This window comes from Strongylocentrotus purpuratus, unplaced genomic scaffold, assembly GCF_000002235.5.
Source record: "Strongylocentrotus purpuratus isolate Spur 01 unplaced genomic scaffold, Spur_5.0 spur5_scaffold_12, whole genome shotgun sequence".
Taxonomy (NCBI): Eukaryota; Metazoa; Echinodermata; class Echinoidea; order Camarodonta; family Strongylocentrotidae; genus Strongylocentrotus; species Strongylocentrotus purpuratus.
Window position 1 is genome coordinate 10,685,620 of NW_022145597.1, and position 12,425 is coordinate 10,698,044.

Consider the following 12,425-nt stretch of genomic DNA (forward strand, 5'->3'; position numbering starts at 1 on the left):
AGTAGCTTTCATTATACTTATTTATGTTTATATTTTTCTCATTTCTTTAGTTAGTTTAGTTTGTAAGCAGTATTCTTATCTGACGAGTTTGTTCATTTAGGACATACTCAATATCTACTCATGAGGGACCTTAGTTCCACAAGCCTTGCTTTCAACCAAGGTCATCTCATCTTTCTATTTTAACGCTATATTCTGTCAACTTGTTATATTCATGTCAAATTTGTAATGTGTGTTATGAAGGAAAGATAAACTTAAACTTGAACTTAAACCTGAACTTAAACTTAATTCGGCTCTATATTACAGCAATCATGCAAACAATTATTGCTGTTCTTAAATTATTTCAAGCAAAATATACATGGGTCAATATACATTATCCATAATATTGATTATAAACAAAGACGGCCCAACGTTGTTTTACATTTCACAATGGGGACTCTTAGATTCTGCACGACGAGAACGTGGACTGCCCTTTTAAGGCAATGTGATGTCCTTTTAAGGCACTGGCAGTGACGTCACATTGCCTTAAAATGGCAGTCCGCGTTCTCGTCGTGCAGAATCTAAAAATCCCCATTGAAACGTATTGCCACCTTCAATTACGCCGCTGAGGTCGTCCTGTCTTTGAACGTAATGCTGTACCTATTCGGCACCCTCATCATACCTCCTGATGCCGCTTCGACGCTCGGGTGTGGCGCATCGTCGGGGAATACCAGCTCAAAGTTCTTGATGATATTCGTGAAGAAAATGAACAGCTCCATGCGTCCTAACTTCTCTCCAATGCAGTTGCGCTTTCCTGAAAACCGTACGAAAAATAAGAATGAATTTGTATAAAATGGTTAGAATTTGAATAAAACTTTTTCAGGTATAGATATCACTCACCATTATCCTCGACATCATAATTTTTTTAATAAATAATCACAAATGAAACGAAAAATAAGAACAAAAATGTTTTAAATGGTTAGATTTTGCGTTAAAAACTTTTAAGGTGTAGATATCACTTACTATTATCCTCGATATCATATTTTTTTTAAAATAAATAATCACAAATGAAAAGCCTGATTGCTCGAAAAATACCAGAGCACTTGTGAGTGAGTTCTTGTAAGCACATGTCTATCAGACTGGACACTCCTGTTCTTGCAGTCTTACTAATCAGCAAACTACATTCTATTTTACATCATATCGGATACTCATTTAGGACCTGGGTGGAGAGTGGCAAAATATGGACTAATGTCTTGCTAAATAACGTTAATCAGTCCCGGGCTGGGATTCGTACCCTCAATCCTTGAATTGAGAGGTCAAGTGTCAAGGTCAAGAGGTCAAGAGGTCAATTGGATAAACAGTGATCAAGTAGTCCTATGAAATCCTCTAAACCACAGCGACTGCGTACTTACCTATACTGAACGGTATAAGCTGTTCATCCGGGCAGTACTGACCATGGTCGTCCAAGAATCGTTCAGGTTTAAAGCGCTTGGGTTCGGACCAATGGTCTGGGTCAAACATCGCGTACTCGTAGTTCAGCATGACCCACGTTCCAACCTCGAACCGGTACTTGCCGAGGGTCATAGTCGAAGTCGTCGACCGCATCGAGGAGATGGCTACACTGGCGTAACGAAGGCTTTCGTCGATCGTCGCCTATATCGACAAGGTGGAGCGAGAAAGAGAAGGAATGTATTTAGTTTGGTGATCCAACATTACTCGGTGGCAATGATTGCTCCGCACTTATTCTATATTTCGTCAAATGTATAAGGTCAAGGGTCGTTCAGATACGACGCGGTAAAAGCTGGGGAGGGAGGTTAATATGTAAATGAATGGGTAAGTTCCTATTCTACGCGTGTTCAATGAGCTCTGTTTGTTCGATTTACATGTTTGTTTGTTTGTTTAACTCTAATCCTGCATTGACTGGTATTAAATATACAAGTACACTAAAGATATTGAAGAAATGGACGAGAAGAAGCGCAATCGTCTGGAATGCCTGCTGCACACGAGGCGTTATTTTGACTGCGTTCCTGCCTGAGTCAATCATCACTGTAAAGGCAATTAACGCATACGCTGCTGATTCAACGCAATGTTTGTTCTGTCCATTGTTACTCTCGCATGGTGCGTCAAAGGCTGCGTCAGTCGCTGACGTAGTCATACGTCACGAAAATGACGTAACGTGTACAACGGGGCTTTATGTTTTCTGAGCACTCAAGTGAAACCTAAATGCTCATGTACGTATATACGGATTCCACTTACCCTCGTATACGGCATCGATGCTGCATCGGCTATGCTCACGTGGTCACAATGAGTTGTGACGTCATCCACCTCCTTCTGTAGTCTTTCTTGTATGCCGGGATTGGAAGCAATGAGGAGAATAGCCCAATAGAGAACGGAAGCAGACGTCTCCGTTCCCGCCATGAATAAATCATTGACGACGAATTCCAGGTTTGTCTTGCTGAAAAGCCCATACGTCGGGTCTTCGGGTGACGCTCGCCGAATTTTCGACAGGTACATGTCAATGACGTCACGAGGGCTATCGGGATCGAGCGTCTCGTCGTGAGCGTTGATTTCCTCGCGGAAGAAACGCATTAGCTTGTCCATGCAGGCGTAAAACTTTTGATAGGAGCATCCGGGTAAGTAGTGTAGCCCGGGGACGAGGCTGCTCACCGCCGCGTACTCGATGGCTCGCAGCGCATTGTACATCGTCTCGAGAAGATCGGTGAAACGCGGATTGTCGAGGCCGTACTGCTTCCCGAACACCACGCCGCAGATAACGCTGCAGACGTTCGACTGGAGACACAGCAACGGGTCAAAAGTGCCTCTTTTCCGGATGTCCTCGACCAGGATGTCGGCTTGGGATGCGATGACGCTCTCGAAGCTTTGACGGTCGACGCCGAACTGCCGCAAGGAATGGATGACGAAAGAACGGGTGTTTTTCCAGTATTCTGTGTGGTGGGACCCTACAATACCTGTCGAAGATAAGAGTAACCAAAATGTAATCATAAGAAAAAAAGTATCACGACTTATATTACAAATTCAAAAGTACTCCAACCCATAGCTCCATCACTCCCAAACATATTAAAAAGAACATATTATTAAGCAAAATAAATAGATAAATTGATAAATATTTTTCCGGTTGGTTATTGGCTATCGTCTTTGCTTAGTAGGTCAACATTCTACTTTCCTTCCCAACATAATTTTGTCGGAACTGTTAAAAATGTGACATCGCTACTAAGAGATTCTTCCAAATAGCTTGCTAGGATTAAGATGGAGAATAACAAAGCACACAAACCATATTTCACCTGGGGGTGTTTCACAAAGACTAAGATCGACTTTAAGTTGGACTTAACTATGGCAGGCCAATCATGCCACTGGTTGCTCTCACCATTGGTCTCTTAATTATGATCTTCAGATATTATGTTATCCTTCAATAATGAACTATCAAAAAGGGTACATTATGTAGATATGTGGCCATGACATGTACGCCCCTTGAGATACCAATGCAAGGAAATGGTGAAAGCAAACAGTGGCACGAACAGCCTGCCAAAGTTAAGTCCAACTTAAAGTCAATCTTAGTCTTTGTGAAACACTCCCCTGTCATTCAAGAGAACATTTCTTCCTCTTGGAATATCGACCTACCCCTTCCTTTGAAGTAATCATCAAGAGCTGGAAGGTCACCTCTGTCGCTGAGTAGATGTCCGTCCATGAGAGCCTGCTTCATGATGTCGTACTTGTTGAGGACCACAACTGGTCTCGGGCCCATGTAGAGGGTGTAGACTGGTCCATACTCCGACACCAAATCACTGAGGTACTTGGAACTGCTTCCAGCCATCATCATGCCTGGATGAGGATAGATGATTGATTAATTGATTGATTCATTGCTTGCTTGAATTCATTCATTCATTCATTTTAAGATGAGTTATTGATTGCATGATTGATAGGTTGATCGATTGATTGGATGGTTGGTTGGTCTGGTGATTGACAGGGTAATTGATTGAATTATCATGTAATTGATTGATTGGTTGATTCATTCATTCATTCATTCATTCATTTTAAGATGAGTTACTAATTGCATGATTGATAGGTTTATTGATTAATTGGATGGTTGGTTGGTCTAGTGATTGACAGGGTAATTGATTGATTCATTGATTCATTGATTCACTTTAAGATGAGTTATTGATTGAATGATTGATAGGTTGGTTGATTGACAGGGTAATTGATTGAATTATTATGAGATTGATTGTTTGATGGATGAATTGAACAATACATTGATTGACTGGTAAATTGATCGATTGGTCCATTTGGTTGATCGAGTGGTTGATTGGTTGACAGGATAATTGATTGAATTATTATATGATTGATTGTTTGATTAATGGATTGATCAATGATTGATTGACTGATTGATTGCCGTATTGATTTTTGTAATGAGTGATTGATTTGTTTGTGTGGATGGCTAGTTGGTTGGTTGACTCATTGATTGATGAATGGAAAATTGACTGATGTATTGATTTACTGACTGATTATTGAACGATTGACTGAGTAATTGACTGATTGGATTGACTAATCGATCTATTCACTGATTGATTGATTGATCAATTGCTTTTTCATATCTTGCAAAGTAAGTACATGCAGTTAAGCAACGAGTGAACCTACAACTACAACATATCCCAGGGATTTTGTAATGTGGACTAAAGCTTTATCAAAATGCAATAGCGTAGGAACTTGGATCTGAATTCAGTACCGCACGGTTTCGAGATAACATTTCTGTACCAATCGGCCCTGTACCTGATCACCTTCTGCGCAAGTCCCACAAATTCCAGAAGACATGATACCCAGTAGAGCAAGTTATGGTAGACAAGTGTTGATTATTTTTTTGGCAAGTTGAATCCAGCATAGCACAACTGAACAAACCAAAGAGTAACCCCCCGAAAGACTTCTCACATGTAATTTTAACAAGATGAAACTTGGGTAGTACGCTTATTCAACCAAATTTATCTCTAATGAGTTTCATGAAACAGCGTTCTCACCTGGTATGTTTCCTAACAGAGGCCATTTCGGTGGGCCGGGAGGTAAGGAGTGCAGAGATTCTTCTTTAGCTTCTGTTCGGTATCGCTTTACAGCCACCCATGAGAGAAAGCACGTACAGAAAGCCACGCCCAAGGTGTAGCTATTCACATCGAAGGGTAATACCTGAATAAGAGGGGAAAAGAAGAATGGACGGTGGAAGAGGATTTTGGTTGATTTCGATTCAACACAAGTCATCGTAGAGTTCATCAGCCATTTCGAAGTCTTCAGAAGAATACATAATGTTGCAATCATGGATAATTACTCTTCTAAGATACCCGGTTTAATTTAAATCTCTATTTTATTATGGGGGGGGGGGGAGATTTTATTTACTATAAAGATGCCGAATATGTATCCAATAGTGTTTATCTAGCCATGTTAGTTTCTAAGAAAAGTATATGGAAACTGATAACGATGTGCATGAAAAAGGCAAAACAAATACAAGAGATTAGAACAAATATATTTTCGCGGTCGTTTTGTACAGCTTTCCAAGCATCGAGTCCTCTCTCTCTCTCTCTCTCTCTCTCTCTCTCTCTCTCTCTCTCTCTCACTCTGTATCTATATATATATCTATCTAGCTACCCCATCCAGGTTCCACCCCCTCTATCTCTTATTTGTTAGGAGGGAGTATAATGTTCCGCCAGCGAAAATTGACATGACAAAACAACCTGCAACTGTAGGTGGCGCCATCCATGAATTATGGAAGGCACCATATTGATCTAGGTTCCTCGGGATGTATTGTATTCCCATTTATAATCCATTTGAAATGGTCTATAGGTTCTGTAGTTTTCGAGTTGACACAAAAGAGATGAGTTTCACACCACACCCCCCCCCCAACCCAATGAATAACACACAAATCAAAAGACGGAGAGAGAGAGAGAGAGAGGGGGGGGGGGGGGGGGGGGGGGGGGGGGGGCCTACCTGAAGGGGAGACAGTTACAGATAAAGGGCAAGGTGTAGAAAAGAAGGTAGACAATATAGGGAGGAGATTATACGACCCTCTCGAACGACCCCCCCCCCTCCCTGCCCACTACCACCACCACTATTACGCAAGGCCGCTGTCAACGCCTTTCTAAATCATTTATATACAGACCTTGCTCTTCGTTATACATACAAATTAATAATTCACTAAGCAATATATCTATTTTAACAAAGTAACCATTAGGCCTACTGCTACAACCAACAATTATCACTATAATGTCCTCATTTAACAACAGCAATGCATGTACTACAAAATCTTACTGGTCAAAAAAGTCTTTGATTAAATATATATAGATATATATTATTGACGCAAAAATAATCCTTCACCCCCATCCACCTTCTTTACTGAACATTTTTAAGCCGTGAACTTTCCTTAATGGATTCGTCCTTTTATTACTATATCTTAATAACAAAAAATATGTATTGATACAATGATCTATATCTGCTCTTCTGTGTGATAGGTCTACAGTGAACACGAACGCACGGATCGAGTCGATGTTTGGTATACGTACGTGACGCTTTCAAGTTAAACGGACTTTGACTGTTCTCATTTGTACAATTATACGTATGCTACAGCCTACAGTACATTGTGTGATAGCTGTATATGGGTCAACAGTATTGAAACTAGAACGCACGAAATCGATCTCTTGTATACGTGAACGAACTTTTGCTTAATTGTCTCGTCTGTACGTGCATGTAAATACATATCCATAATCGGAAGCATAATAACTGTAAAAATTCAGGTTGAACTACGAAGGGATGTATTTTTGCATGTCTATTGTACCTGTACTTCTTGTATAAAAAAAGACTCGTATTCCTGATTATACTTAACAAGGACGATGGCGAGGGCTTTCTAGGGACAATTAAGGTCTCAAATATATAATTATAAGTAGTAGTAGTAGTAGTAGTAGTAGTAGGCCTAGTAGTAGTAGTAGTAGTAGTAGTAGTAGTAGTAGTAGTAGTAGTAGTAGTAGTAGTAATGGTAGTAGTAGTAGTAGTAGTAGTAGTAGTAGTAGTAGTAGTAGTAGTAGTAGTGGTGGTAGAAGTAGTAGTAGTAGTATAATATTAGTAGTAGTAGTGGTAGTGGTGGTGGTAGACTAGTAGTAGTAGTATAGTAGTAGTAGTAGTAGTAGTAGTAGTAGTAGTAGTAGTAGAAGTAGTAGAAGTATAAGTGACGTAGTAGTATAGTAGTAGTAGTAGTATAGTAGTAGTAGTAGTAGTAGTAGTAGTAGTAATAGTAGTATTAGAAGTAGTAGTAGTAGTAGTAGAACAACTGTAAAATGGCAGCCCGAAAGCTAAATTACATTGGAAGTTTTACAAGCTCAGATTAAAAAAAAAAAAAAAAAAAAAATTGTTTAGATATAGACAAGTACAATAATACACAGTCAAATAGATTACAACTTAGGCCTATTACATATTCCATACTTGCAAAGGATTTTAAGTTTCAAATACATGTATTAATTCGTTTTGTTTTTGTTTATTATTATTTTTTATTATTGATAAGTGAGGAATATTCATATTCCTAATAAGAATGGAGGCTGATTAATGCCAAGTAAATGCTGAAGATTTGTTTAATTTCAAACCATAACCACTGCTAATTATATACTCGATATTGTAATTCAACGAAACACCGTCTAGACAATAAAATGGGATGTTACAAAGGTGCCACTGAATTGTGTTGAAGTAGAAAAAAAAATCCACATTTATAACGAGAATATCAAAGAATTTAACTTATTTTCTCTTGTATTTTGTTTTGTTTTAACTGGTATTGAGTTTATATTCACGATTGTTATTGAACAGTGTTGTTACGAATATGGGGCTTTCACATAATACTCCGGGGCCCATACGGCGAGTAAAAACAAAAATTTTCGGCCGGTGCCCGTCCGGCTCCCGCACAGTTCCTACGGGCGCCGAGACATTTTTCAGCCGTGCGGGCACCGTGGTCTGAGTCACCACTGATGGTGATAATCGTGATGACGGTGGTGATGATGACGATGGTGATATTTGTTGATGAGAATGTTAGTGATTATATAAAGTAATTCTCAACCATGCAACAGAAGACTTGCTGTTCTCGGGTCCACAGAGCGTATTCCGATACATGTGTGGAAAGCCATTTTTCCCCAATGATTCGGATAGATTAGTAGAATACGAAACAAAGTGTTTAGCTTAAAGTGTATGGGTATATATCTTTAGTATTTAGTATAATAATGATATTATTATTTCATTTATATAGCGCCTTCTCATTAGATACAAAGCGTTTGAACAAGAAATACTCACAAACAAACAAACAAAGAGGAATGTGAAAATACATTTTAAAATATGTGTTTAAGTAGCATTATGAATAGACATTCAATTTGCATTTTATTACGGTTCGAAATCACAGTATGTACTTGTCATAAACTCCATTAATCAGCCTCAAATTATATTCAAAATATGAATATTCCTGGTGTGTGTAAAACATATCAAAAATTCATATAAGAATATTTCATATCAAAATACAGACATTTCTTTATTACAGGTTTTGGGGTAATAACTGAAAAAATCCCTATCACCTTTTTGTTTACTGGTTCGAGGGACGATATATTTTGTCAAATTATATATTTTTTTAAACTAGACAAAATTCTAACATATTATTTTATTTTTGCTTACTATGTTACACAAAAAATTATATCAAAAATTCATGAAAGAATATTTTATATTTGAATACTTTACAGCATTTTTTGTTTGGCATCTCATGGTATGATTACCTATTGTGGGGTTGATTATAATTGGGCGGTAAACGATTTTCCTAACCCTTTTTATCGTTGAAAGGTTTCTCAATGTAGGAATACATAATGCCTTTCAAACTAAAAGAACGATTTACTATAATTTATTATCAGTTATAAATATATTTGTATTTGTAATTTTGAATTTAAGAGTGTATAATCAATTGCTATACTAGATTAAATGCAATAATTTTGCATATTATCCAGTATCCTGTAATATGTGTTGTTGTTGTAAATATGTATACAACAATTTTGGTATCCCCAATGTCTCTCTTAAGCCTAAGTAGTTTCTATACTTTGTTCATGTACTCTCAAAAGTATCTGTTGCCTTTTTCAAAGTCTAATGCTTACCAAATTATGCTAATAATAGTTACTTTTCATCGGATTTAAAAACTAATTACCGTCTATACTATAATGTTAAATTAAGATATTACAAATATGCAACAACGTTTTCTTGAGCGAAAAAGCAAAGCAACGCAAAACAAAGAAACCATTTATTCATTACGAGGATACTAAATACTTTGAATAATGTTGATACTTGTTCTTACTTATTTTTTTTTGTTGTTATGAGTTTATGTTCATGATTTTGTTTGATTATTATAATGTTTTAAACTATTGTACCTCATTATGTTTAACATGGAAGACCACCATTATTGGTGATAATGAGTCACACTGTCTCAATGTCAGAAATAAATAAATAAATGTGTTGCAGTTGACGAGTTATGAAAAACTTGTTTCGAATGAGACAACATTGCAATATTTTAAAGAATAAAACCTGATACAATCATCGCCATCCTACCTTGGTTTCCATCGCTCTGTCAAATATGAATTGGGTCGCACCTACTTCATCTACAATCTGCCAGGCCTAGGTCGTCCAATTTTGTATTTCTGCAGACAAATTCTCAAAATTCTTATCACTAGATGCTTATAAATACTCACACAGCACGCTGTTTGTTTGTTTTAAGTGGCGGGGTAGCAAAAATAATCACAAGAGTGAGGAAAAGATTAGATGGTTGGGTTTATAAGGACGGTCTTTATAAGTCACAGTATAGAGGGAGAGGGGGTTGAGAAACCTTTTTCACTATCGGCGAAAACTATTTTTGATAATAACATGCAATCACTGAACGTAATCGTTGCTTCGATGACACAACAAGGACAGTGTATTGAATATTCATGAGAACTGACACCCACCCGCCCAATCACCGAGAAGTAAAATGAACACACCGACGTACTGGGCGACCAATCAGAGACCGCATACGTTACAATGGCGCCTCGTCGGTAATTTTCTCGTTCACAAATAGTTCCTCATTACATCAATCACGTATGTATTACGCGTGTATTATGCCATCGCTCTATATATAGTCATGATTGTGACGTTTCTATAAAATATCAACAACTTTTGGCAATGAAAAGAATTTACCAGGGTTGGTGCGAAGTATGGGTAGATGATTAGACACAGGGCACGTCTGTGGGCTTTGACATATCAGTCAATACTTCTATCTGCACTTAAAAGGTTCAAGAAGTAGACCGGGTTGAAAAACCTTTTAGGAGAGTGAGAGAAAGAGAGAGAGAGAGAGAGAGAGAGAGAGAGAGAGAGAGAAGAGGTGGTTAAAATATGTAGAGTCGAAGTAGTAATAGTAGTAGTAGTAGTAGTAGTAGTAGAAGTAGTAGAAGTAGAAGTAGTATTAGTAATAGCAGTAGTAGTAGCAGTACTAGTAGCAGCAGTAGTATAGTAGTAGTAGTAATAGTAGTAGTAGTAGTAGGAGGAGGAGTAGTTGTCGTCGTAGTAGTATAGTAGTAGCAGTAGTAGTAGTAGTAGCAGTAGTAGCAATAGTAGTAGTCGTATAGTAACAGCAGCAGTAATAGAAGTAGTAGTAGTAGTAGTAGTAGTAGTAGTAGTAGTAGTAGTAGTAGGGTTATTTTATTATATGGGACGGGTGGAGCAGCAGTATAAAAACAGGAGTTATGTGCATAAACTTCATTCTAGTTTATAATAATGTGTATATATAATTGAAATGAGATTGGAAATCGAAATGGATTGAACTAGAATGAAAGGGCGGATAGACCCCAAAGAAAGAGGAACATCTGGTAAATAAAGCGCTAGACGCCACCTTCTACAAATTAAGGCATTTTTAAAATCAAAATATACAAAAATGTCCTTGAGCAACGCTATGAAGAAAATATGACAAAGGTAAATCTGAGAGGGCAGAGGACTATGTATTGTATTCAAACTCTCACGTAGAATTGAGCCTTTGCCTCCCAAACCTACGTATATTTACATAACGCGATAATTGTTTTGTAAGTCACGGTTGGGCGGAAGACGTCCCTCGATAATTTATTATATTTCAGATTTGTAGATTTATGGTGGAGTTTATCATGATGATAAGTAGGTCTGTGAACATTCCAGTAAACCGACAGCCTACGGGACCGACAGAAATGATTATAACAAAGAAGAACGCTCCATTTGGTCCAGCAGACCGATGGGCCACGAGGCACACAAAACAAGGAACTGCATTAGGGACAACGTCGGTCTCATTCCATTGGGCTGTCGGCCCAGTGAACCCTTAAGAAGATTGTCAGAAGGCCCACCGGACCAACAGTGTCGCTGTAGTCTGTATATATTACCATCAACACGTTCTTCCTTATCAAACAAGCATCATGAAGGGGGCGACCCCTCCCCGCCAAATTTAAGAAGAAAAACACACAAAACAGAAACTTTTGATGGTTTACCTCTCCCCAACCACTCCCTTCCCCTCTTTTCTGACCCCGCAGAAACTATGGACAAAATTTATGTCGGAAATCGGCTCTAAATCACGCCTAACAATGGCATTCCTATTCCTATATTATGATTAGAAAAAGGGGCGGAATCCCTAAAAGGCAAGACGCCCTCTCACATTAAACCTGACGGAAATCATCAAAATCGATGCATAGCGCCAACACAAACCCAACAACAATAACAACCTAGACGATGGCGTAATATACCTTTGCAAAAAAAAAACAAAAAAAAAACGCAAACATGCCAGTGTGCACGTACGCCAAGCTTCAAAATTTACATTCAACAATGGCCTTTTGTGCATTTTCTTTTCAGTTAAATTCCATTGCAAGCACGTGAAAGGGCAGTGATTTTTATCGACAGCAAAATCTGTAGTCCTATTGCAATGATCTCTTTGTGTCTATACCTACCTCAATGGGCAGCTGTTTAGACCATGTGATATGACACGGGGAAAAGGGCCTCCGACCTCGTATTTTGTTTTTTTCTAAAAAATATATTTATGGTCCACCTATTCGCCCCACCTGGACATTTGTGTACCCGGAAACTTTCGCTGATGAATTCATACATGAATGTTGCCAGGCGTTTAACTTGTACGTTTTTACCATAATGAGGTTTAATTATGCACATTTGTATGCAAATAGAAGTAAAATGTATTTAGATTTTAGTTGTGTGCTGGTATTATATCTGCGACCTTGGATAATTTCATACTTGCAAAACTAGTACAGCTTTCGATATCAAAAGCAATATTTCCCGCGTTTTATGCTGTCAAGTAATCCCTCAGTCTTTCTCTCTCTCTCTCTCTCTCTGTGAACCAAAAATAAAAAAAGTTCGCGGCTATCATTCTATTTTTATCAATGACGATTACA

The 12,425-nt window shown here is 38.1% G+C and overlaps 1 protein-coding gene across 1 annotated transcript; it reads right to left on the minus strand.

Annotated features, from left to right (window-relative positions):
- Positions 1-529: 529 nt before the first annotated feature.
- Positions 530-9,860, minus strand: LOC593875 (cytochrome P450 2B11). The gene is made up of 6 exons (XM_030981807.1): positions 9,586-9,860; positions 5,004-5,166; positions 3,616-3,816; positions 2,233-2,945; positions 1,389-1,629; positions 530-790 (listed from the first exon to the last, which is right to left on the minus strand). Exons 1-6 carry the CDS (start codon positions 9,595-9,597, stop codon positions 594-596), a joined length of 1,527 nt encoding a protein of 508 aa, XP_030837667.1. The 5' UTR covers positions 9,598-9,860; the 3' UTR covers positions 530-593.
- Positions 9,861-12,425: the final 2,565 nt, after the last annotated feature.